This window comes from Lonchura striata, chromosome 3 (genome assembly GCF_050655825.1).
Source record: "Lonchura striata isolate lonStrDom1 chromosome 3, ASM5065582v1, whole genome shotgun sequence".
NCBI classification, from domain to species: Eukaryota; Metazoa; Chordata; class Aves; order Passeriformes; family Estrildidae; genus Lonchura; species Lonchura striata.
The window spans coordinates 3,759,882-3,785,727 of NC_140705.1; the positions used below are offsets into that span (position 1 = coordinate 3,759,882).

Below are 25,846 nucleotides of genomic sequence, written 5' to 3' on the forward strand. Positions count from 1 at the left end.
CTTCTCCATCCCAGGAAGTGTCCAAGGCCAGGCTGGACGGGACTTGGAGCAACCTGCGATAGTGGAAGGTGTCCCTGCCATGGCAGGGGGTCGGAACTGGAAGGTTTTCAAGCTCTCTTCCCACGCCAAGCCGCCCGTGCCTCCATGGCGGCTCCGCTCCCCTCACGCTCCCGCGAGGGAGTCCAGGGCCGCCGACTCCTTCCCGCTCCGCCTGTGCCGACGCGCGCCTCCGCCAATCAGCGCCCGCCGCCGGCCGTCACACCAGCCACGCCCCCTCCCTATTGGCTGGCGCTGCCCTGGTGCGAGCGCGCCTTCGCCAATCGGCGCCGCGCCCGCCCCACCGAGCGATGTGCGGAACGCTGTGATTGGCTGCGGGGCGGGGCTCGAGCGGCCCCGCCCGTGTCCGGTTAAGCGGCGGGTGGGGGGGCGGCGGCGGGAGCGTGCGGCGGCGGCGGGGTCTGAGCACGGCCCCCATGGAGCTGCTGCGGAAATGGCTGGGCCACCCCGAGGACATCTACCACCTACTGCGCTTCAAGATGGGCGGCTACCGCGCCGTCATGCCGCGGATGGACACGGTGAGCGGCGAGGGATGCGCGGGCGGCGTGATGCGCTTCGCTGTCGCCGGTGCGCGGTGCTCCCGGTGGGGAGCGAGACACGGGAGGAGGAGGTGGGGGGCACTGTCATGTCTGGAAGCGGACAGAGTGTTGCCACGGGTGACCATCCCATATCCAGCGTGTATAGGACCTGCCCGGCGTTGTGCGCCTTGTGTGCACCTCGGTGCTTCCCGGTTACACCGGCTGCGGGCGTCCTATTGCACTGCTCGTACCGTGTGTGCATCCCACCGGTTCCGGGCATTCCACCGGTTCCGGGCATTCCACCGGCTCCGGGCATCCTATTGCATTGCTCGTACTGTGTGTGCTTCCCACCGGTTCCGGGCATCCCACCGGCTCCGGGCATCCTGTAGATAGGTGCATCCCACCGGCTCCAAGCATCCCTGCATTGCTCGGTGCCGGTACCCTGCGAGCTTCCCGCCGGCTCCGGGCATCCCTTGCATTGTTCGGTGGCGGTACCAGTGCCGGACATCGCAGAGTCCCGGTGCTACCCGAGCATCCCGCGGCTCCGGGCATCCCTTGCGTTGCTCAGTGCCGGTATCCCACCAACATCCCACTGACTCCGAGCATCTCAGGCTTCCCATGCTGGCCGTACCCGCCTGCATCCCACCAGCTCCGAGCATCCCTTGCGTTGCTCGGTGCCGGTGCGCGCATCCCCGGAGCCCCGGCGCTGTCCGTACATGGCAGCGTGTCCGGCCGCGGAGCCGGGCCGGGGCGGGTTAAGGGGCGGGTTTGGGGCCGGGGCGGGGCGGCCGCAGCCCCCCGCCGCCGCGCCCCCATGGCGGCCGGCTCCCGGGCCGTGTCCGTGCTCCGGCGGACGCTGACCGTGTCCCCGCCGCGGGCAGCGGGCCGGCGGCGGGGACAGCAGCGGCAGCAGCGCTGCGGAGCCCCCGCCGCGCCCCCGGCCCCGCCGCCCGCCGCCCGCCGCCTCCAACCCGCGGCCCCCGGCCCGCTGTGCCCGCAGGACTCGCTGGGATGTGGCCTCCGCACCTGCTACCGCTACCTCAACCAGACCAGCCGCAGCTTCGCCGCCGTCATCCAGGCTCTGGATGGAGAGCTGCGGTGAGCAGGGGGACACCGGGAGGCCGGGGAAGGGGTGCGGTGAGCCCCGGCACTGGGGGTCTTTGGGGGGTGGCAGGTGGGGGGGCACCCAAGCACTGGGGATCCTTGGGAAGGGGTGGGCACAGGTTTCCCCCCGACACCGGGAATTCCCTGGAGATGGTGGGGGTAATTTTCCTCCCTGGGATGTGATGGGTACAATGCCACCCTGACACTGGGGATCCCTGGGAGCTCAGCCCCCCAGTTTCAGGTCTCCCCAGGAGTTGGTGGGTGTGATGCCCCCCCAGTACCAGAGCTGGGTCCATGCAGTATCCCCAAACTCCATTTTTCACTAGTGGAGCTGCTGGGACACGCTCCCTCTCCCATCAGGAGCTGACTGGACTCGCTCAGCTCAGCCCCACCCTGTGCAGCAGGACGTGGGGTTTTTCACGTCCCAGCTGGCTGTACCACATCCCTCCTCTGCACCACATCATCCCCCAGACTGGGTCTCTGGGCTGAGCTTCCTGGCCAGCAGACTGTCAAACACAGGGCCTGGCAGTGTGCTGTGTGTGACACCCTGGGAATGTGTCCTGGCACTGCCAAGGCTGGCGCTGGACAAAGGCTGGAGGGACGAAGTGAGGAAAAACCTGGGACTGACCAAAGTTCTGGGCCTTGCCTGGGAGATGCTTTTGGAAGCAGCTGCCTCAAAACTTGTGCAGATGTTACAGCAGGTTTGTTGCACACTCATTTTTTGCTGTGTAGATTTTGCTGCCATGTGCAAAAAGCTTCAGATGGGAATAGTAACAGGATGTAAAGCTTAGCTGCCCAGGGGGCCTCATACCATGTAATTATTCTCCATGTAATTCCTTATATTCATTTGACAATTATTGATTTCAGTTTTTAAATCCCCAGTTAATCCCAAGACAGATTGATGATCAAATTTAGGGGTTCTGGGAATTGTTCCATACACATCTGATGGCTCTGATCTGAGCAGTTGCAGGCACCACCCCAAACACTGAGTGGTCTGTGGGGTTTCTGAGCCCTGGCTTGGCATTTTGGAGGGTGCCCCATAGCTGTGTTCAGTGTTTATGAAATGGTGTTTGCAGCCTGGTTGACAGGAAAGGCAGAGAAGTTCAGTGGTTTGGCTGGAATTGCATGGAAAAGTACAAGTAGGGCCAATAATTAAGCTTTTTATTTTCCATGCTTTTTCTGTGCAGGAATTAAGAAAAAAAATTAAGAAAACACTATGAAACCTGTTAGCAATGTGTGTGCCCTGTGCTTGCCTCAAACTTCCTGAAGTTTTATTTGTCTTGTCTTTTTGGTCCTTTAATCCTTGTCCTGCAGCCTGCTGGCATCAGGATCAGCCTTCAGGGCACAGAAACTTCTGCCTGGCATCCTAAAAATGCTCTTGCCTGATCTCTGCAACCCACGGTTCTGGGTGGTGGTTGGATTACAGCTGGCTCAGTAGTGGATCAGGAGAGACTCATTTTCAAAGCTCAGGAGTTCCACTGGAGAATTTAGGGACAAACAAGGGAAATACATAATAGGGAGGATAGAGAAATAGGTAGACTCACAGCTTTACATAAGGAATTAATTTTTCTAGATCAAAAAAAGTGCTTGCATTGATGTTGACCCCATCAGGGAGTTCAGCTGAGCCCCAGTGGTTACAGACAGACATCCCAGAAGGGCTGCTGGAAAATGGGGAACTTCTGGAGAAGTGCTTGGAGCACTGCTTCCCTGGCTAGACAGGGTATTGATAGTTGAGCTGAAATATCTGGTTCCTCCTTTCTGTTTGGTTTCTTTTTGGTTTTTTTTGGCCCCATAAACCACCTGTTTTGCTGGCCAGAGCCCTGTCCAGCTTGTTGCTCCATGGTTAGGGTGTTTTTTGGGAAGATGGGAGGCTCAAAACTGCAGTTTCATCTGCAGCTGAGCCAACAGCATCCTAACTGCTGGTGGTAGAAAAGATTTTTGATCCAAGCTCATAGCTCCTCTCCTGGTGATGGAGAGGAGAAGAGGGATGCTCCTGCCTCCCTGCTGCAGTTCCATGGTCCTGCCTGTCTCTGGAACTCTTCAGGATCTGTTCCTGAGGGCTCAGCACAGGCTGTATGTCCTGGCAAGGAGAAATGAGTCCTCCTCACCTGGCAGGAGGGAGCTGCACCCAGGACAGGGCTGGAGCTTGAGCTCTGAAAGATCCAGACTTTATTCTTTGCAAATGTCTGCTTCCATTTGTGCCACAGGTCTAAATTCAGTGTGTGATGGAAGTTAGGGAGGCAGGTAAGGTCTGGATGCAGAACTGGGGCTAAATAAGTGTTTTAACTCTCCTGGGTTCTGGAATTACTGCTGGCTCTTCCCTGGGCATGATGGCCATGTGAGAGGTGCCTCTGGGATGGCATTTCCAGGTTGTGCTCTGCCTTTCTTGGTAGCTCCTGGAAGCGGGTTGGAGCCTTGGGCACTTGCATCCTGTTGGATGAACATTTGTAGCCCGGATGGAATGGAAAAACTCGGTCATGTGCAGGGGAACAGGAGCACAGAGAGCTGCTCATGTGATCTGACAGAGGTGTTAAATACCCTTCTAATGGAGGAAAAATAGCCAAATTTAACAGTATTGGCTCTAAGAGCAAGTCAGTTTTCCCTGGATGCTTAATCACTGCTTGCACATTGTCATTCCAGGAGTATGGCACTATCACCTGGTAATTAGCATTTAAGCAGACCAAGCTACTTTCCATTTGTTAAACAATTGCCTCATCTCATTGGCATATATCCCTGTGCTCATGGAGATCTAGGGATTGTTTTATATAAATCCTGGAGCTGCAAACAGAATTTCTTGCCATCAGGACTTGTTTTTATTTGTTTTTTTAATTTCTCTTCAGCTGCAGAAATGTGGAGGCAGGGATGGGGAAGGAAGCAGGGATAGGGAAGGCAGGGGTGGTGGGAGCAGGAGGGGAGGTGGCTCTCCAGCTGCTTCCTGCTGGGATGCTGGGACAGATGAGCTGCATCCAGTGTCTTGTTCCTGGAGATATAAAATACAGGGCGATTTTGGCTCTTTCTGCCAGTCCTAATGTTCCAGTTGCACGGTGTGACCCCTTTATTCCTCCCCAACAGGGTAAAAGGTGCAGAGAAGGGGAAGTGATGGGGAAAACACACCTGGGTTTTGCCCCCCTTCCCTGTTGACATTTGCTTTTCCCCATAAGCTGACCTCGGGCTCTGTCCTGTGGGTCCAGGTGAGCGCTGGCCTTGCTTGCAGGGTTGGATCTTCCCTGCTCAGGGAGCTCACAGGCCTGACCCTTCCCTGATCCACATCTTAGAGCCCCCAAAATCATGCTGTAGTTCTCATGAGGGAAAATCCTGGATTTCCTAACCTGGCTGGTATCTTCCAAAGGCACCTGGCAGTGCCAGTGTGTGACATGCTGAGCTCCAAGTGCCTCTGCTGAAGGCTCTTTGTTTAATCCCAGCTGCTTGTCCTGCCTCCTGGGCACTCCCAAGTAAGGGATTACTGTTTTTTCTCCCCTCCCAGACATGCAGTGTGTATATTCTACCTAGTTCTCCGTGCCCTGGACACTGTAGAGGATGACATGAGCATCCCTTTGGATGTCAAGGTCCCAATGCTGCACGAGTTCCACTCCCATCTCTACCAGCCAGACTGGAAGTACACAGAGAGCAAGGAGAAGGACAGGCAGGTGCTGGAAGACTTCCCAACGGTAAGGCAGCCTCCTCCTTGCTCCTGGTGTCACCTCTGGGTGTCTGGTTGTCTCCTCTAATATTTCCTAGAGCTTGTCCAGTGCCACAGATCTTCCCAAGGGCTCCAGCACCTGCCTGTGGGGCTGGGTGCCAGGCTGGGGTGAGAAATTCCAACACTGTGCAACGCTGTGAGGCAGAGGGGCTCTGGCTGTGGAGCAGTGCCAGCCCTGGAAAGTGGCTTTTTGCCTCCTCTGCTGGAAGAGCAGATTACCATTGACTTGTGGGGAGAGATTTGGGGTTGTTACCCAACACGGTGAATTGCCTGTGTGCACAGTGGGAGGTGTCCCTGCCCTCAGGTAGGACAGAGGGTGGAATGAGATGAGCTTTAAGGTGCCTTCTCATCCAAACCATTCCATAATTCCATGTTACATGACAGACAGCACCCTCACTGTTACTAGTAACAATATTGTGTTGATTTTTTTTATTATTGAGTTGATTTTTTAGGGGTTTTTTCTTTGCTCTGTTTAAGAAAAAATGTAATAATTCTGGTGAGGAGCATCTCATTTTCAGAGGATGTCCTGTTTTGTTCAAGTTGTTACCATTTTTAGTTTATTCTACCCTTTTCAGGCTTTCCCTAGCAGTGGGAGTGGGGTAGTTGTTTGCAGAACTGAGGTGTGTTGTGAGTTTTGATGCTCAGGTTTGGGGTGACCATGGCTGTGGCCTGTCAGAGGGTGGAGTGCTGTAGGGGATGTCTGTGTTGGGATTCTGGATGTGTAGGGATACTGTAGGTATGTCAGTGGCTTGGCTTTAGAGGAGCTTTTGAGAAGGTGTTTGTGGCACTTTGCTTTTCTCTTGGTGTATGTGTTATTTATGTGAGGCAATCCGTGCTCAGGTATGATTCTAATAATCATAAAATTGTAGAACCATGAAATTACTGGGTTGGGTGGGACTATAAAACCTCATCCCATTCAATTTCCTGCCATGGCAGGGACATCTTCCACTAGACCAGGTTGCTCAAAGCCCTATCCTGACCCTGAATTTTTTGGGGGGCATTCACAACTTCTCTGGGCATGCTCAGCCAGTACCTCACCGCTCTTATAGTAAAAAACTTCTAATAATATTTCCTAGAGGTGCATTTGCAGGCTGTGCTCCTCTGTGTAGGGGACTGAAGCTACAGAGACAGAAGCAGAGTGGATGCATGTATTTATTTTACAGACAAACCCTTATTGCACACCAACCTTGGGCTGGCTGCTGTCACCCACTGATGAAGAATAAAGCTGAGCACAATAAAATAATGATGCTCCACAGTTTAGGGAAAAGGAGGATACACTTTTAATTTTTTTTTTTTTCAGTGTGAAACTGATGGAGACACTGCAGGTGGCCCTGCCCATAGCAGGGGGTTTGGAACTGGAGGATCTTCAAGGTCATTTCCAACCCAGCCCATTCTGTGATTCCACAATCACTGGACATGCAGTAGCAGGATTTCACACTTCCCTCAGTGCTTGATGCCTTTCCAGTTGTGCCAAATGAGCCCTGTGAAGCTAGAGCTGGAAAGGGCTGGGGAGAGCAGAGCTCTATAAACCACCCATGGGTCTTTTCCCATGGCTGGTGTGATGGAATGCTCTCAAATTACAGAGGAAAACAGCTCTGTGTACCAAGTGCAGTCAGTTTTGTCCTGCAGCTCCCAGATGATACCAGTCCAAGGCCACAGAGCCTTCTCAAAGATTTTGCTGTGTCTGATCTCCTGCCAGAGACCATCCTGTTTAGACTGGGAACAGGCTAAGGCTGAGCTCCAAGGACCTTGAAACAGCTCAGGTTGAGGGAGTTGTCCCAGATCTCCAGCCAGGGTAGGATTTGAGCATGGTAAACAGTATTTTTCTGATTTGTTAATAAATGTTGAGCTGTGCTGCTTTTTTTTTTTTTTTTTTTTTGATTCCTGAGCACTCTCTTGTTGTTTTTACCAAACTGCAGATCTCCATGGAGTTCAGAAACCTGTCCAAGGTCTACCAGGATGTGATTTCAGATATTTGTCACAAGATGGGCATTGGGATGGCAGAGTTTTTGGAGAAAAAGGTGGATTCTGAGCGTGAGTGGGATAAGGTGAGTCAGCCTAGAGCAATGGATTGAGCATGAGCAGGGTCATGGAAAAGCCCTCTGAGATCATTGAGCCCAACCATTCCATCAGCACTGCCAAGCTCACCACAGAGCCATGTCCCCAAGTGCCACATCCACAGGTTTTTTTAACACTTCCAGGTAGGGTCCACCCTGTCTCTATGGAAGGAGGAAACAGCATCCTTGTTGGGAAAAATTGTGTATTTTCATGGGAAAGCTGAGACCAGGGAGAACTTGCATCAAATAAACTGTCAGTTGCTTTTCATAAAACTGGCTGTGGCAAACAGGCAGCTCTTTGTAACTGCTCCTTTTATCTTGTTTTCTTTCCCAACTTGGCACCTTCTTGGCAGTATTGTCACTACGTTGCTGGGCTGGTGGGGATTGGCCTTTCCCGTCTCTTCTCCGCATCAGAGCTGGAAGATTCCATCGTGGGGCAGGACACAGATCTGGCAAACTCCATGGGCCTATTCCTACAGAAAACCAACATCATCCGTGACTATCTGGAGGACCAGCTGGAGGGAAGGGAGTTCTGGCCCAGAGAGGTGAGGAAAAACCTCATAAAATTGCTACTGTTGGCTGTACATCTTCTTGGTAATGACAGTTCTGATGACAGCTGGCAGACATCTGTCTGCAGCTCTCTGGGTACAGATGTGGGGACAAGGTGATATCACCACACACTGCCATGAGCTACTTGGGCAGCTCTTGCTCCCCTCTGCTAGGTTTTCTCTAGGAGTGAGGGAGGATAAGACTGGTTGAGATCCCAGGAGGGTACCTGGTCTGCTCCTAAAAGCAGGATCAGCTCTGCCTGTGCCTGACATGATGTCCAAAGATTTTTCTCCCCCTTTTTCATGTGGCTCAGCTTGATATGTGACTCACCTCTTCCATGCCCTCTCTAGGAAAGACGTGGAGATGAGCTGCACCCTCCTCCTTTACCATCTCTTTGTGTACTCCAAGGCCACTGTCACGTCTCCACAGCCCTCCCTTCCTGCTTTTCTTTACCCCAGCGATGCTCCAAGGCTGTGGTGTGGGGGTTTTTTGTGGTTCTTGTTGCTCTCCCAGACCTGGTGTCTCTCTGATGACAAAAATGCCCCCTCCAACTCACCAACACTTATCTTGGTGTCTAGGTTTGGAGCAGATATGCCAAGAAGCTCTCGGACTTTGCCAAGCCAGAGAACATCGACATGGCCGTGCAGTGCCTCAATGAGCTCATCACCAACGCCCTCCAGCACGTCCCCGACGTCCTCACCTACCTGTCCCGCCTCAAAAACCAAAGCGTCTTCAACTTCTGCGCTATCCCCCAGGTGAGCTGAGCTTCCAAGTGGTTCCTCATCCTCTGCAGCCCAGCTGGTGAGGAGCTGGAGTTGGAGTAGGTTCTGTGTTGGTTTTTTACTTATTCCTTGGCTCCTGCCATTTCTGCTGTTGTTGAGATTGTGGCTCCACTCCATGGCTGTCACTGTGGACAGGGTGATCCTTTGGCAAGTTCCTTGCAGTTGCAAGTTCCTGTCTCTCCTCAGGTGATGGCCATTGCCACGCTGGCTGCCTGCTACAACAACCAGCAGGTGTTCAGGGGGGTGGTGAAGATCCGCAAGGGCCAGGCTGTCACCCTCATGATGGATGCCACCAACATCCAAGCTGTCAAAGCCATCATGTACCAGTATGTGGAAGAGGTAGGCTCAGCAGTTGGCTTTGAGTCATTTCTGGCTGTTCCTGTCCCTGGTCTTGGGGTGGAATTGGGAGTACATGGGGATCTGTTCATTCTATCCTTGGCTCAGTGGTGGTGGGGAGTGGTGACCCTGGTGTGGTTTTGGCCTGGGCCAAACTGTGCTTGATGTGTTCCCTTGAATGACCCTGGGTCTGGGTCTGTGTTGAGAAGCAGGGCCTGGGGCCAGTGCCTGGACCAGCAGGACCAGGGCAGTGCCCATCCCCTTGACCCACTTCTGGGGTCAGTTCTGGGCCACGCACAACATAAGGGACATTGAAAGGCCAGGAGCATGTTTAGAGAAGGGAACAGAGCTGGGGAAGGGTGTGGAGCACCAGGAGTAGCTGAGGGAGCTGGGAAAGGGGCTCAGCCTGGAGAAAAGTTGTCTCGTGGGTGTAAAGTTCACATGGAGTCAACTCGTGGGTGGTTTCATGGGAAAAAACCACCCCCCTCCCCAAAACCCAATTCCAGTGAGGGCTGTTAAGTAAAAAGACTTCATTTCTGCAGCAGGGAGACCCCAGGCCATGGGTTATTAGAGCTGCTCTTGTGAGCTGGCCGATCCCATGGCAAGGGACAGTGACACTGCAGGGCTTTAACCCAGGAGAGGGTCTCTGCTTGTGCCCACCTTGCTCAGACTCCTGCAGAGGAGTAACTCGGAGGCCATGAGAAGAAAACCCCAAATGCCACAGGATCAGGTGGTGAGGTGGCTGTTTCCAGGCAGGAATGTTCCCACTGGTTTCAAGTGGGATGTACAGCGAGTGAGGATTGCAGGGTGAGAACCCCTGATCCCAGTTACACCACTGGTCCCAGTAACACCACTGGGGCTTGAGGGATCGTGTCCAAGGCCGTGTGGTCCATGTCCCATCATGGGGTGCCCTCAGGAGGCAGCTTGGCTTAGTGCACTTCCCAAGGGAGATTGCCCCGAGCCCATCCAGTCATTCCTTGCTTCGTGGCACTCCACCACCAAGGTCACTCTTAACCCTTAAAACTTCAACCTCGTCCCACTCTCCTCCTAAACTTCCTGTGGGAGCCGTAACTCCTCCTCCCTCCTCCTTCAGATCTACCAGAAGATCCCGAGCACGGACCCCTCGTCCAACAAGACGCAGCAGGTCATCGCGTCCATCCGCGCCGTCAGCCTGCCCGGCAGCCCCATGGCCTCCCGCCACCACTACTCCCCCATCTACCTGTCCTGTGCCATGCTCCTGGCAGCCCTGAGCTGGCAGTACCTCAGCACCCTCTCCAAGGCCACCGAGGAGTACGTGCAGGCAGGAGACAACTGAAGGGCAGTGCCCAGGCGGGGGGACAAGTGGTGGCGGATGGGCAGCGGGGGCAGAGGCTCCTCGTCCCCTGCTGTGGGGGTGGCCCAGCACTGAGATGGTGACAAGGATGGGACACTGGGGAGCTGCAGGCCCTGGGGTGACAGTGTGGCACTGCTGCACTCCATCCTCACTGCCCTTGCTGTCTGCTTGGATGGCTGCAAATGGTGACTGGAGTCTTAGTGTTTGGGGTTGAGTATTTTTTTTTCCCGCCTTCTTTCCTGTTGACCTGACTATTTTTGGTGGGTTTTTTTTGTTTGTTTGTTTTGGTTTTTTTTTCCTTTAGGATGATTTGAAATAGAAGCTCCAGTTGTTTCTTTTCTTCCTTGAGATTTGAGGCATCTTTCCAGCTCAGAGCTGAGCAAAACCCTGAAGGTTTTGCCTCCCTTTCTTAGGCAGCCTCTTCTCCCTTACCTCTGGTGCCTGTTCCATGCTGGAAAGATGCTGCTTCAGCTGGGAGAGGAATGTGCTTCCTTATCCAAGGAAAAAGCCCTGGCCACTTTCTGGTCCTCAGTGACTGACATCCTGCAGCCTGGAAACAGGCAGAGGCCGTAGTCACATTTCTGTTGTGCTGAAGGATGCTGAAATGAGCCCTTTTAATGTTAAATATATGGGAGGTGAGGTACTATGTCCCCCGGCTGAAAGGCAGCTGTGCAGCTCCCTGCCCTGGGACAGATGGGCCCTGCAGTGACACAGCTCCTGTTTCAGCACTGGGGGGAGGTGATAAAAACGAGAAGGGAGCTGCCAGCACAGCCCTGAGCTCATAACCCCAGGATTGACTCCACAGCAGGCTCTGGGCTCTGCACTGACTCAGCCCCAGGGGATGGGTGGTCATGGCAGAGCAAGGCGGGCAAGTGAGAGTTTGCACCTTGCTGTCCCTCACGGGATGCTTTTTTAGGGGGGCATTTGTCACCCTGGAAGGCAGGAGTGATCCCTGCCAGGAGCTGGGAAGGCTGGAGCCACCAAGGGGGTGACCAGGGCAGGTTTCCCTGACCCACTTGGCTCTGGCTTTGGGTCAGACTGATGTGAGAGCTGCAAGAGGCTCCCACCGCTGTCATCAAACACATCTGGCTGGACTGGAAGAAACAACACTGAACACTCTGAAGAAGGCAAGTCCTGTTCTCCTGGGGTGGATTGTTTTCAAGTTTCCTACCCACCTCCTTCAAATGCTGCTTTGCTGTTGTGAAGGGAAGGAGAGCTCATGTCCTGGTCTAGGACAGAGCTACCAGGTGCAGGGTGGTGGCCTTTGCAAGGCCAAGCCCCTGTGGCCAGGCTGTTTCTCAGAAGGAGAACCCCTACTCCACAGTTCCTGGTGTACATTTAAGCTGTTGTTCTAAAAGAAACTCGTGGTAGCTCTCTTTGTGCAGCTTCCCGTCTTGTTGAAATTAAAAGTTTTCTTTGGGAAAAAAAAAAAAAGTGCTGGATCTTTTTTCTTTTCATCTGTCATTTATTTTACAGGAGTAATTTCCCTACAAGTTACAAACTTTCAGCTGATGAAATTCCAGTGGTCCCTTGGTTCTAACTCTGGGTATCAAAGTACAGCCCCATGTGCCAGACCTGGGGGAAGAATTTTAACCAGAGGGACAGGTGAGGGTCCATAAATTCACCTTGAAAGGAGTGATGGCACAGCCCTGGGCTGCAGGCACATGCTCCAGGGCCCTGGTGCATCCTCAGGGATGCTGGGGACAGGTCCTGGCTGCTCTCTGCTCCAGGTGGAAGCATCTTCCGCACCACCAGCACACACACCAGGAGGTGGCTGTCACCAGCAGGGCCACGGGACAGGGCTGGCAGTGACCACACCTGCACAAGGGAGGGGATTCTGCCCCTCTGCCCCCCTCAGGTGAAACCCCACCTGCAGAGCTGCCCCAGCCCTGGGGCCAACAGCAGGAGGATGTGGAGCTGCTGGAGAGAGTCCAGAGGAGGCCATGGAGATGTTCCAGGAGCTGGAGCCCCTCTGCTCTGGAGCCAGGCTGGGGGTGTTTATCTGGAGAAGAGAAGGATCCAGGGAGAGCTCAGAGCCCCTTCCAGAGCCTAAAGGGGCTCCAGGAGAGCTGGAGAGGGACTTGGGACAAGGGATGGAGGGACAGGACACAGGGAACGGTTTCCCACTGCCAGAGGGCAGGGATGGATGGGATATTGGGAGGAAATCCTTTCCTATGAAGGTGAGGAGGCCCTGGCACAGGGTGCCCAGAGAAGCTGTGGCTGCCTCTGGATCCCTGGAAGTCTCCAGGGCCAGGCTGGAAGGGGCTTGGAGCAGCCTGGGATAGAAGAATGTGTCCCCTGCCTGTGGCAGGGAGTGGGACTGGATGAGATTTAAGGTCCTTTCCAACCCAAACCATTCTCTGAAGACAGAAGGGTCTCACTTGGCTCCCACTCCACACAACCATCTGAGGTGGTGGAAGCCAAGCAGAAGCAGCCAGGAGCCAGGAGCCGAGACACTGGAGAAATCATTTATTGGCACAGGTGTTCCAGCCAAGTACAGCACAGCTCTGCCTCACTGGTGCCTGAGCAAGCAGAGGAAAGGGACTATTTTACAGTGCATGGAGAGCCTGCTTCACACATTTCAGACCCATAGCCTCAGGTCACTAATATATTTTGTGCTTTAAAATTAAAAAAAAAGCTCTTTGCTATATTAGTGTTGGCAAATTGCATGATTCCTCCTACACTTAAGCTATTGCCTCCCCCCAGTAACAAAAATAAGGGTTTTTACCTTCCTCAATGACTGTGGCTCAAGAAAAAAAAGCTTTAATTGTGTCCAAGTTAGTGAGACACCTCCAAGCATCTGTTTGAGCTGCCTGCAGCAGACTTGGGAACCATCCCTCAGCTTAGCATCCAGCACCTGCAGCCCCAAAGCACCCCAAATTTGGGTGCTGCACCCTTGCCCAGGCATGACCTGCACACATCAAGCTGCTCAGCCATGGAGGAGAAGGGCTTTGCTCTTTCCAGCTCCCTCCCAGAGGCTTGCAGGCTATTTGATCAAAAGCTCTTGCAGCTCCAGCCAGGCCCTTCCCCAGCATCAATAACCCCAGAGTACAGCAGATAAAAAAGTCAGTGAACAGCTGAGGAAGGAGTGGTTTGAAAATCCAGAAGGATGGAGCAGAGCAGGCAATGCACGAGGGACTTGGTGCAGGCAGCTCTGGCCAGAGCCACCCCCACATCAAGTTCATCAGTATTTTGTTCATTAATGGGTCTAAATTTAGCCAATTCAAGGCACACATTCACAGGAAATTCTTCCCTGCTTGTTTCAGGTGCTAACAGTCAGATCAACCCATTTGGGGGTGCACAAATCCCCCCTGGCAGCATCCACCTCTGCTGCCCCACCAAGTCCCTAATCCCAGCACAAAGCTACTGTTTCCTGCCCTCCCAGTAACAAACTGGGCTGGAAAGGGTCCAGGCTAACCAGATTCCAAGAGGCCAGCAAGCTCTCCAGCAGTCCTCTGAGCAGGGAATGCCCCAATGTCCTGCTGTGACCCACCAGAAGCAGGAGGTTGGCAGAAAGCAGTCCCACCTCCAGCTCCACCATACAATTTAAAAAACAAAACAAACCCAAAAATTCTTAAAAGAGAAAAAAAACACTAACAAAAAAATTGAAAAAAAAAAAAAAAAGAAAAGATAAAAAGCCTTAATAAAGTAACCTGAACTAGAGTCTCTTTTAGAAGGGAGGGTCTCTGCACCCAACCCACTATCAGTTAAAAGCATCAGGGACTCAGGATTATTTGTGGTTTGATCAGAGTTACATCCTCTTCCAGTACTGCTCCGTCCTGGGGATGCCGGCCACAACCTCGGACTCGATGCCACAGTGGTCCTCTCCTCGCAGGATTTTGAAGAAACCTGGAAGAACACCAAGAACCAAAAAAAAAAAAAAAAAAAAGTCACCCTCTCCATCCATCCCGAGGGGAACGGGGCAGGGAAATGGGGTGGGAATTCCCGGTGGTTCTCACCGTTCTCCCCCCAGTCGGTGTTCCAGGAGTTGGCCACCAGCCAGTAGGGAGTGTTGTTCTCCACGCCCCAGCCCAGGATGCGGATGGCGTGGCCTCCCACCTGCTCCCCAGACACGTGCTGGTACACGCCTGCAAGGGAAATGTCCATTTCTCTGAGGGTTCCTAAGGTCAGGGTGACCCTGAGATCCTAAAGACTCTTTGCTTCCCCAGCCCAAGCAGCAAAGAAGGAGCCTGGAATGCTTCTGATTGTGCTTTCAAAGTTGTTTATTTCTTCTTATCTAAACATTCTTTCTCTGACCTGCTGAGCTCTGTCCAGAAAGGAAGCCATGGCAATCTGCCCCTGAGCCTTGGGTGGCTCCCACCTTATATATTCAAAACTACATGTCTATGTTTACAATTTCTTACCAACTCCTATCATCTGTGTTAGACTGTGAACCTCTACCTCAAACCAATAGAAAAGTGTCACCATCACACCAAGACATGGAGGACAAGACAAAGGAGAAGAAGGCTAGGACACGCCCAAATTCCTCCATCTTGTACCCCCATGAACCCCATTCTAAAAATCCCAAATTTCTACTTTTCTACCCTGTGTTAGTTAAAATATCCAACTACTAAAACCCTTGTGGCTTGTAATTCCTCATATAAAATAGACAGCTTTTTCCACATGCTAAAATCAAAGCCACAGATGTTTTTGACTTCGTGCCAGGGTCTCCGAGGCCCCTGCCAGGGTCTCGAGACAGCCAGGGCAGCCAGAGGGATGTCCTGGACTCTGACAGGGAAAAACACCCCAAAATGTCAGCAGGCACCATCTGTCCACAGCACAGGGCGCTCACAGCCTGGGGGCCACCCAGTGTCACAAACCCCAGAGTGGCTGAGGAGGGGTTTTTGGTTAAATGTGAAACTGAAACTTAGTGTAGAGTCTGGAAGAAGGAGTTCTGCTGGGGAGATAGCAACAGGACAGAAGGGGGAGGTTTTAAACTAAAAGATGGGAGATTTAGGTTGGGTGTTAGGAGCAAATCCTTCCCTGTGAGGATGGGGAGGCCCTGGCACAAGCTGGCCAGAGAAGCTGTGGCTGCTCCTGGATTCCTGGAAGTGTCCAAGGCCAGGCTGGAGAGGGCTTGGATCAACCTGGGATAGTGGAAGGTGTCCCTGCCCATGGCAGGGGGTTGGAACAGGATGATTTTTTAAATATTATCCTCCCAAACCATTCCATGATTCTGTGACTGATGCTCAGCACCAGCTGAGCACACAGGACACCCAGAGGCATTCCCCAAGGGAATGCTATTCACAAGAGTTTTGAGGTCCCAAATCTGAGCTGTTGCAGTCAGCTGGAATTTGGGGTGCTTCCCATTAGGGCTCCTTCCCTGATCCAGTCCCAAGAACCAATTACCCTTGCTATGGATACAGGAAATGGCATCTGCCCGTGTCCTTGCCACACCAGAGACTCAGGTGTGAGGCTGAGATCTCCAAGACTGGAGCAGACAGACCAGGGCCACAAAAGAGGGACAAAAAGAGGCACAGAAGAGGGTTGAAGCTCCCCCCACAGCCCCAGTGCTGCTGCTCACCAGATTTGTACATCAGGAAATCCTCGTAGACAATGAAGGCTCCTTCCACGGGGCCGTTCTTGTAGATCTCAGCCATGATTTCCTTCTCACTGCGAGGGACTCCGTAGGATGTGATGCCTAAAAGGAGAAGAATTCCCACCATTAGGATGGCACGGTCAGGCCACACAGGATGGCTCAGTGTGACCCTGCAGGAGGCCTCTTGCACTTAAATTCAGGTTAAATCCAAACCCGGCAGCTCCAGAGGGACTGACACAGCCAAGCAGGAAAAGTGGGCTCCAGCCACCCCTCTTCCAGAGGGAATTATTTAATCTGAGTCCTATTCTGTACCCAAAGACCTATTCCAGACAGCTTGAGTGGGAAGGGACTTTTTTCCCTGCTACATTCTGCTTTGCAAAACCCATAATACTCAAGGTGAAGACACATCTCCAAGAAACAGACGGATTATCTTAGAAGTACAGGGCTGGCTGCTGCCAAGGAGACTTGGAGGTGGCTTTGACACCAGATGGGGCTCAGCACTACACACCTCAAGCCAGCCACCTGCACCACGAGGACTCAAACCTGTTCCACCAGTTCCCCCTTCCCAGCTGAGTCTCAGCAAACACAAACTCTGCATCTGCCACACTCGGGTTTGCTCCAGGACTGCCAGAACGGAGCCTCCAGGGACAGGGCACAGGGGGGGAAAAAACACACCAGGAATGGGTTCAATCCTGCCCACCCCTCCCAGCTGCCACGAGGAGCAGCTCTGGAGGGCACCTCCCTTACCATAGTGCTTGTCCTCCTTGTATGAGGGCGAGTAGCCGGGCTCACAGTGCCGGCTGCACCTCGGGGTGCTCCCTCCCTCCCCGGTGCAGGGGGGCCGGGTGCCGTTCACGTGGTGCTCGCAGGGTGGGATGGAGTAGGGCCGGCAGCCTGTCCAGGACAGAGGTGACATCAGCTGGCTGTCCCCAGAGATCCCGACAGCCACGCTGGAGAAGGCAGCAGAAGCCCCAGGAAAGAGCCTTTCTGCCCCAGGAACCCCAAAAATCAGTGGGGTGTAGGAGATCTTCCCCTGCCAAACTGGCAATCCCTCCACGAGCAACGTGTTTCCCACCAGACCTGCTTCCCACCACCTCCCTCTCCCAAACGGTGATGGAAAAGGTGGAAACATGAATCAGGTAATGACAGGGAGAGGCAGAGGGTTCCAGTCTGAAAGTTTTTTTTTTTTAAAGGGGGAACATGTCAGGAAGACTCCTGACCTCATCCAAAGCGTAGTGAACTGGTTCAAAACCAGCAATAACACAAAATTCACAGGCTGATTCATTCTTGCTATGGAAACAGGAGCCTTGTGGGGTGGGTTGAGGGCTGCTGGCTCCCTTCCCAGATCTGCCTCTGGGTGCTGCTCAGGCACCCTTGTCCCAAAGGAGTGGCTGGAAGGAGCCATGAGGGCACGGGCAGCCAGCTGGGACTGCAGAGGTGCTCGAGTTGAAGGAGGGAGCAGCCACAAGGATGCAGACCAGGAGAAAAGCAGCCCAAAAAACAGGAGCCTCAACCAAGCAGAGATGCTCCTCCCTACTTCCCCAAGGGTGTCTGCCAGGACTTACCCACGTGGGAATCGTAGAGCCCCCCGGACACGAGGCCCCTCTCTGTCCAGTACCTCCATGCACCAGAGGGGTAACCACCATTGCACCTGGGAGGAGAGGCACCAGCTCCAGCCCCAGCCATCCCGTTCTGGGAGAGGCAAGGGAACAGAGCCAGCCTGGGATGGTTCAGAGGAAGGTTTGGGCACATTAAGCCTTTTCTTAGGCTGTTCTTTTCTTCCCCAGGATCTGCCTTGAGACACCAAGGTTTCGGGCAAGGAGGTAACACGGCTCCAAATCCCAAAGTGCCTTCTTACCAGGTCCCTGACCAGCTTCTGCTGCCAGGAGCAACAGAACTTGGAGACTCAACTCCCTACCCTGTGCTCAACAACTGGGAAAGCTGCAGGTAAAAGGCTTGTGCCTGAAAATCAAGGGTCTGGGACTAAGAAAAGATCCTTCCTTTGGCTTTGGCAGCTGCCAGCTCTGTGTGGAAGAGCAGCACTATGTGCTTGCAGCCATCAGCACCCACTGTGCTGGGGGCAGGATGTGTCCCAGTCCCTCAAATCACCTTTACGTTCCCACCTAACTCCCTCATCCACAGCACAAACCTCTGGAGGAGCTCCGTGCTCGTAAGGGAGACAATTAAGGCAGGGCTGAAGCAATCAGCACCTCCAGGGTCTGCCCCTGCTCCCCCCAGCCACCTCCCAGGTGCACAGGGACCAGGAGCAGCTCACCCCATGCCACACTCAAAGCCACAGCACGACAGCAGGTCCTCAGCTGAGACCTCCACGCTGACCTTGGCGTTGGTGTGGACACAGATCCGGTCCGAAATCGCCTCCACGGCGCCAAAAGCCTGAGGGCAACCCCAAAACACCCATTAGAGCTGGCCAGGGGAGAGAAACCAGGAAACCTCCTGGAAATGAGAGCAGCAAGCATGGCCTGGCTGGGAGAAGCCACCCAGGAGCTCAGACACTGCAGGATCCCACAGTGTCCCCTCACAAAGGGAAACAAAGGTGCTCCAGGGGCTGGAGCCCCTCTGCTCTGGAGCCAGGTTGGGTGAGCTGGGGGTGTTCCCTGGAGAAGAGAAGGATCCAGGGAGAGCTCAGAGCTCCTTCCAGAGCCTAAAGGGGCTCCAGGAGAGCTGGAGAGGGACTTGGGACAAGGGATGGAGGGACAGGACACAGGGAATGGCTGCACACTGCCAGAGGGCAGGGATGGATGGGATATTGGGAAGGAATTCCTGCCTGTGAGGGTGGTGAGGCCCTGGCACAGGTTTCCCAGAGAAGCTGTGGCTGCCCCTGGATCCCTGGAAGTGTCCAAGGCCAGGCTGGACAGGGCTTGGAACAACCTGGGAGAGTGGAAGGTGCCTCTGCCCATGGCAGGGGGCTCAGCAGCAAATACAAAGGTGTGGGTTTTGCCCAGTAAATTTTATGAACACGACATTAAACTTCCCCTGTCCTTACCCAGCAGGAGCCACAGGAGCCCTGGTCCCTGATCTCGCTGATGGTGGGACAGTTGGGCCACTGCGTCCGCGAGTCGAAGTTATCAGGCAGCTCCACATCTGCAGCAAAATCCACCCTGTGAGGAGAGGGAAATCCTGTCTCAGGAGCACCAGCGAACCACCACGGGGTGCACTGCACTCTCCAACCTCCTCTGAAGGTGGAAGGTGGCCTGGAGGACGTTTGTGTTGTTTGCTTACTGAAGGAGCATAAATGGTTATGCTGTCCTTAGATCAGGTCAGCAGCTCCTCTGGCGTGTTCATTTTCAAGGATAACAAACTGCACAACTGGCTGAGTATTTGGCAGGACACAGGATGGATTTTCCCCTCACGTGTGCTCCATGCTTAATTCCATGAAAAATGTCCACCAAGCTGCACCAATGTCCACCCTGCTGCCCACAGCCTGCCAGGAGAGCCCCTGACCCACTCCAGATGCTCATGAAGGATCCACACAAGTTCTACAGGAGCTTCACCTTCTCCTCCCTGCACTCACCTCTCGGGGAGCTTGGGCCCACCCAGGAAGGTGCCACAGAGCTTCTTCACGTAGCTCATGTCAGCATTGTGGAAGTTGTGTCCTGCCTGGGGAGAGACACACACAGCATTGGGACACGACTCTCCAGAGCCACCGGGAGCATCTCTGGGATCACAGCCCAGTGCTCCAGAGCTCCCTGAACCCCAACCAGAGTCTGACACTTGCTGCAAAGCCCAGGGGCCAAGAGCCAAGCACCTACAGACACAAAACACAGCCCAGGATCTGCCCATCAGGACCAGTGAGGTCCAGCTTGAGGCTTTGGACAGAGCAAAGCAGCCAAGGAGGGTCAGGTCACCAATAACTGGACACTCACCGCTTGTCTCCAGCCCCCTGCAGAGTTTCCTACTCTTACATTGCTCCTGTTCCACAAATTCACCCTGCTCTGCTCCAAGGAGGAGCTCACAGTTCCTGTCACTGCAGGAATCCCTGGCAGCATCACCTCACTGGAAATGCCAGCTGGGACCAAGGCTGGATCTGTGTCACCACCACAGTGACCCTCCCAAAGCTGAGACACTGAACCCCACAGAGACCGTCAGCAATGCCTCTCCAAAAGAACCCCAAATCAGCCCAGTACTCACCTTCCAGGTGGTGTTGAGCTTGTTTATGTGGTTGACCAGGTCATCAGAGAGAGGAGGGAAGTAAGGAATGCTGCGAGCGTTGGCAAAGGCCACCAGGACACACAGGAGGGACACGGGTGGCCACATCTTGGCTGCTGAACAGGACACTCCACCTGCAGCCAGATTGGAGCATCATTGGAAACATTCCCAGGGTGGGCTCAGCTGCAGCAACACGTGGGAGGATAAAATCTGGTGTGGCTGCAGCAGATCCCTCCAGATCCCCAACTGCCCCAAAGGTCAGGAGAGAGACACAGGAACAGAGCAACCCCCCTCCCGCAGCTCAGGAGAAATCAGACAAGGCAATCTTGTTTGTTGACCACTGCAAGATTAGCAGCAGCAGGAAAATACCTTTTGAAGCAGATCCAAGGGATTTGGAGGGTATTAAAACCTGTGTTTACTTCCACAGCAATGGAGATTAAGGACCAGGAGAAGGAATAAGTGATATCCCATCTCCACCCCAAACTTCAGGCATGGGATTTGATAGACCCTGCCCCTGCTCTTCCCTTTTAAAATGTTACTCCAAATTACATTTGTAAGAGCCTCATTTTGGCCAGCCTGCTGCCCTGGGGGTGTCACAGCCCCAGGTGTGACCCCCTGTCCATGCACCAGAGCTGTCTGTGGCTGCTCTCCTCTGCTCCTCTCCCACTGGGGCTTTTCCCCAGGGAAGTGCAGGGAGTGAGGAAAGCTCCAGTTTGGGGATCAGGGATGCAAAGGAAGAGCAGGAAAGAAAGGACACAGCCTCCCGTGCAGGAGCACAGGCACCATCAGCCCAAACACCCCAGGGCTCTGTGGTTTCCATGCTCCCTTTAACCTAATTCACATCGAATTGCCCAACTTCACATTAACCCCAGCGCCAGCAGCCACTTGAGCCACGTCCCCACGCCTGACTCAGACACATCACGAGCTCCTTTATCTCTGCAAACACACCAGGGCACCCTCCTCCTCCTCCTCCTCCTCCAAACCCTCCCAGCTCCCTCCCACCAGCCCCACATCCACCCCAAGCCTGGTGAGCACTCCAGAACCTCAGCTCCTCCACAGCAGAGATATTCAGGCTTTAATTCCTGCTCAACTCAGCCAGCTGAACCTGTAAGCACCTTTGCAAGCCCTGCTGACACGCAGCTCCTGCCAGCAGCCCCCAGAGCAGCAGAGCTGGATGAGCAGGGGATGGGGATGGGACACACACACACCTCCCTGCCGGCTGCTTCCACCCACTCCAGCCAAGTTCAGCCTTTCCAGAGAAGAAAACCCAGCAGGAGTGCCCTACTTTCTGCCAGCAGTGAGCCCAGGAGGCTGCAGCTCGCTGTATAAAGGGGCTTTTTTCTCCTTTCCCACTCCTCCTTACACCATTTATTTATTTGTTCCCCCTTCTGTGTGCTTTCAGCTCTGCCCAAAAGAAAACCAGCTGAGTTTCAGCAGCATTTGGGTCCTCTCACTCCTAAATATCACCTCTTTGAAGGGGTTTTATGTATATTTTCAGGGGTTTCATGAATATTTTCTTGCTTAGAGGTTTCTGCAGGCAAGGCACTCGCTGGCTCCCTGCTTACACAGAAGGCTACACCCAGGAAAATAAATACACATGTATAATACAACTGTGCTTTTTGCCCACAACAGGAAGCCTGCAGTTAACAAGCCTGAGCTGAAGTACCTTTTTAATGAAAAATCTTATAAAAATAATAATAATAAAAGAAAATGCACACAGACACACAAATATCGAACCCCAAAACCCCCTGTACTTCCTGCAGTCAACTCGGTATTTTCCCACAGCATAGGCAGGAGGCGTTTCTGAGGTCAGAAGTCACATGATTATAATTTATTTTTTTTTGTTGTTTTCCAGCAAGATGTTTGTAAATCTGCTGACAGGCTGAAAAGCACCCTGCCAGGCATGGATGTGCTGCTCACACCCAGCTTTTGAGGGACATCTCCCAGCCTCGGGTTACCAGACCACACTCTCCAGGCAACCCAAAACCAAACTGAAAATAGATCCCAGAAGTTTCTCCTGAAAGAGGCAGAGTTTCAGCTCTGCTGCTTTGCATCTGCACCCTGGACATGGCCCAGGGCCAGCAAACCCAGCAAAGCAAATAGCTGGGAGCCAGATGGCTCTTGAGGCAAAAAAAACCAAAACCTACTTGCCAAGTCTCCTGTGGGCATGGAGCCTCCCTATGGGTCATGAGAGAGCTGGGGGTGTCCAGCCTGGGGAAGAGAAGGCTCCAAGGAGACCTCTGAGCTCCTTCCAGTGCCTAAAGGGGCTCCAGGAGAGCTGGAGAGGGACTGGGGACAAGGGATGGAGGGACAGGACACAGGGAATGGCTTCCCACTGCCAGAGGGGAGGGATAGATGGGAAGGAATTTGGAATATTGGGAAAGAATTGTTGCCTGTGAGGGTGGTGAGGCACTAGAACAGGGTGCCCCAAGAGATGGGGGATGCCTCATCCCAAAAAACATTCAGCGTCAGGTTGGACAGGGCTCTGAGCAACCTGACATACAGCTAAAATACACAGTTAAAATGTCCCTGCCCATGGCAAAGAGGTTGGATTTATATGCCCTTTTAAACACTCCTTCCACCCCACATCTTTCTATTATTCTACGAGGTCTCCTATGGCTGCAGAGTTTGGGGTGGTGAGAGCTGACACCCAAGATCAGGTATGCCACGATCTGTCTGGAAAAGGAAGGGGAAATCCTCACCCCCGTGGGATTTCTTCCTCCCTAACCCCCCCTCTCCCAGGCTTTATCCTGTGTTCAGCAGGTCTATAAATAGGACACGGGCACGGGACTGGCAGGACGGATTCCCACTGACCGTGGCTCATGTGCAGCCCAACCACAACAAGCCCAGAGACCCGACAGTGACTAAAAGCTGCTGGTTTCCTCCCTCACCCCCTGTCCCAGCTGATCCGAGCAGCAAAGCTTCCCCTGGCAGTGTTATCACCCTGGTGCTTCCCCCAGCACCGCTATCTCCTCCTCACACCTAAAACCGTTTGAACCCCAGAGCAGCCCCAAAACCAAAATTGCATCGCAGCTGCCGCACCCCAACATCTGCTCCCCGCTTCGTGCACAGCAAACAGGGCAGAGGAGTTTCCCCAGGAACCCCAGCAGATCCTTTCCCTCTGCACCCCACAACATCTCCAGAGGTGCCTCAGCTTCAGGATAACCCTGGCTAAAGCTGATCCACAGCTCACATCCCACCACCTTGGAAACAACACAAGGCTCTTGGGCTTCTCAGGACACAGCAGCTTCACCCTGCAGAATTCCCCAGGTGGCAGGAGATGTCTGGGGCTGGCAAAGAGCCCCTTGGGTTGCTCCACCTTCCCCTGGACTGAGAGCAGGGAATACTTTGAGATCCAAAGCATCTGCTAATGTCATTTCTTGAAGGATGAAGAAGAAATAAGCAAGAAATGAACACCCACCAGCACACCTGCCCCTGGGTGGGACAGGACACTCACGATTCAGCCAGCTGGCCGCTCAGAAAGAGGAAATTTGGGCCAGCTGAGCACAGCCCCTCTCCCAGGCAGGGAGGAGGAGGCAGCGGAGGTTCTGCAGGAGCTGCTGCAGCCTGCGAGGGAGGAGAGCACCCGCAGGGCTGTGGCTGTGCTGGTGCTGCAGCATCCACCCACAGCCCTCTGAGCTGCCGCAGCGGAGGAGGAGACACCACCCAAGAGCCATCTCCATCCCTCCTGAGCAGGTCGGGGAGCCAGGGCAGCTCCCCGCCTGTTTTCTGGAGGATGGAGCTCCTGACAGTCGAACCCTGGCATCCCAACCTCAGCAGGACCCCACATCACCCTCCCAAGCAGCCAAGCAGCGAATCCCTTCACTCTTGGTTGTCCTTCCCCAAAACAAAGCCCACAAGTCCCATTTAACTTCATTTAAGAAAAAGAACAACCCAACCCCCAAACCGGCTATTCCGAGCCCAGCTCACATGACTCAGCCGAGGCAGCTCAGACCACAGATAAGACACAGCCCTGCAGCATCTCCAGCTCTGCACTGTCTGGGCCAACCCCCTGCAGGCACAGACAGAGGCGTCCACACCTTCTGCAAGGCTCTGAGGAAGGTAAAAGCTGTCCCACCCTCCCTTCCACAACACCCCCCAGCCCTCCAGGGGTGCTCAGCACAGCCCAAATCATGTGTCCTGCTCAGCACCAGCCTTTGTCCTTTGTTCTCTCTGCCAGGGCTTGTGACTCCAAGCCACAACAAAGCGAACCCAGCGAGGTTCAGCTCCAGCTCCCGATCCAGCTCAGCCTGCTGTCACCAGGTGAGCTTGGCAGCACCAAACCCGTGCTCTGCTGACTTCATCACAGCTCTCGCTGCCTTACCGCAGCTTAAATTATTTTTTCATCGAGAAAAAAACAATATCAGGCGCTCCTCCCCACGCTTATTCCCTCCTAGCAAAGCCGGATCACTAACACAGGTCAGGTAACAGAATCCTAGAGAGATCTGAGTTGGAAGAGATCCTAAAGGTGATCTAATTTCAACCCTACTAGACCTGGCTGCTCTGTATCTGACAAAGTCATTCCCTCCTGAGACAAGCTGCAGCACTCACCTCCGCAGCTTCCGTGCACAGAAAGCACAAGATTCTTCCCAAATGAAGCTGTACTGATTTTTAATTCCCTCTTCTTACAGACCAGCCCATAAACCAGAGTCTTGCACAAACCCCCACACACCCCGTGCTACGGAAATCCCTTCCTTCGAGGGAAATGCCAGGAGGAAGCGATCTTTGCTACCTCACGCCCGCAGAGCATCCCCGAGAGTGGGATACGGGGATGGGAGATTCATTCCAGGCCAGAGGGACGCAGGGCAGCTTCTCCAGCGCCATTCCCAAGCCGTGGTCCCGCTCCGAACCCAGGCTGGGCTGTGCATCACGGGATGCTCCCAGGGTGCCAAAGCGACCTCGGCGTCAGCTGACGGGCAGAGCTGCGCTGTTTTCCTGTCTCGATCACAAAAACAAGGCTTCCTCTCCCCTCCCGTGACCTTTCTTGAAGGTTTGATGCGTTTCGAGGGTTCATTTTCCGGGCAACAATCCGCGCCGCAGCGCATCTCCCTCCCTCACCCCGCATCCCGCATCCCGCACTAGCCCAAAAAAATCCCCCAAAACGCCGCTGGAAAAAGCGGGAGACGCTGCTGCTGTTGTCCCTGCGGGTGCTCCGTGGCTCTCACGGAGCCGTGCAAGGGGGTGCCCCATTGCCGTGTGCCCTGGCCCTAAGCATCCCCTCCCTTACCGCTTCTTACGCGCGTCCGCGGCTCTCCCCGGGACCCACCGGGACCCACCGGCGCTCACGGCCCCGCTCGGCAGCCACGGCCAGGGCAGCTCCCGGAGGCTGAGTCATGCCGGGCTGCCCGCCCCCGGCGTGACAGCATCCTGCCTGCTGCCCGCCCCCAGAGCCCGCCTCCCTCCCTCCTTCCATCCTTCCAGCCAGCCGTCCCTGCTCCCGGCTCCATCCCTGCTCCTCCCTGCTTCCCTCCTTCCTCCCTCCTTCCTCCATCCCTGCTCGTCCCTGCTTCCCTCCTTCCTCCATCCCTGCTCCTCCCTGCTTCCCTCCTTCCTCCCTCCTTCCTCCATCCTTGCTCGTCCCTGCTTCCCTCCTTCCTCCATCCCTGCTCCCGGCTCCATCCCTGCTCCTCACTGCTTCCCTCCTTCCTCCATCCCTGCTCCTCCCTGCTTCCCTCCTTCCTCCATCCCTGCTCCCGGCTCCATC

General features: G+C 54.3%; 2 protein-coding genes across 7 annotated transcripts; one reads left to right on the forward strand and one right to left on the reverse strand.

Annotated features, from left to right (window-relative positions):
- Positions 1-420: 420 nt before the first annotated feature.
- On the forward strand, positions 421-14,065 carry FDFT1 (farnesyl-diphosphate farnesyltransferase 1). 2 transcript variants are annotated; one of them, XM_021550039.4, is made up of 8 exons: positions 421-575; positions 1,576-1,673; positions 5,164-5,347; positions 7,299-7,427; positions 7,790-7,981; positions 8,564-8,740; positions 8,954-9,106; positions 10,197-14,065. In XM_021550039.4, exons 1-8 carry the CDS (start codon positions 474-476, stop codon positions 10,416-10,418), a joined length of 1,257 nt encoding a protein of 418 aa, XP_021405714.2. In that variant the 5' UTR covers positions 421-473; the 3' UTR covers positions 10,419-14,065. The 2 variants fall into 2 exon arrangements, with proteins under 2 accessions (XP_021405714.2, XP_085430506.1); XM_085574380.1 differs by lacking the exon at positions 421-575 and having other exon boundaries at positions 1,384-1,673.
- On the reverse strand, positions 12,891-25,489 carry CTSB (cathepsin B). Of its 5 annotated transcripts, none has more exons than XM_085574389.1 (10): positions 25,429-25,489; positions 20,125-20,276; positions 19,508-19,593; positions 18,980-19,094; positions 18,251-18,369; positions 17,541-17,626; positions 16,723-16,869; positions 15,961-16,077; positions 14,396-14,524; positions 12,891-14,285 (listed from the first exon to the last, which is right to left on the reverse strand). In XM_085574389.1, exons 1-10 carry the CDS (start codon positions 25,475-25,477, stop codon positions 14,188-14,190), a joined length of 1,098 nt encoding a protein of 365 aa, XP_085430515.1. In that variant the 5' UTR covers positions 25,478-25,489; the 3' UTR covers positions 12,891-14,187. The 5 variants fall into 5 exon arrangements, with proteins under 5 accessions (XP_085430515.1, XP_021405722.1, XP_085430514.1 ...); XM_021550047.4 differs by having other exon boundaries at positions 25,370-25,447; XM_085574388.1 differs by having other exon boundaries at positions 24,875-25,447.
- Positions 25,490-25,846: the final 357 nt, after the last annotated feature.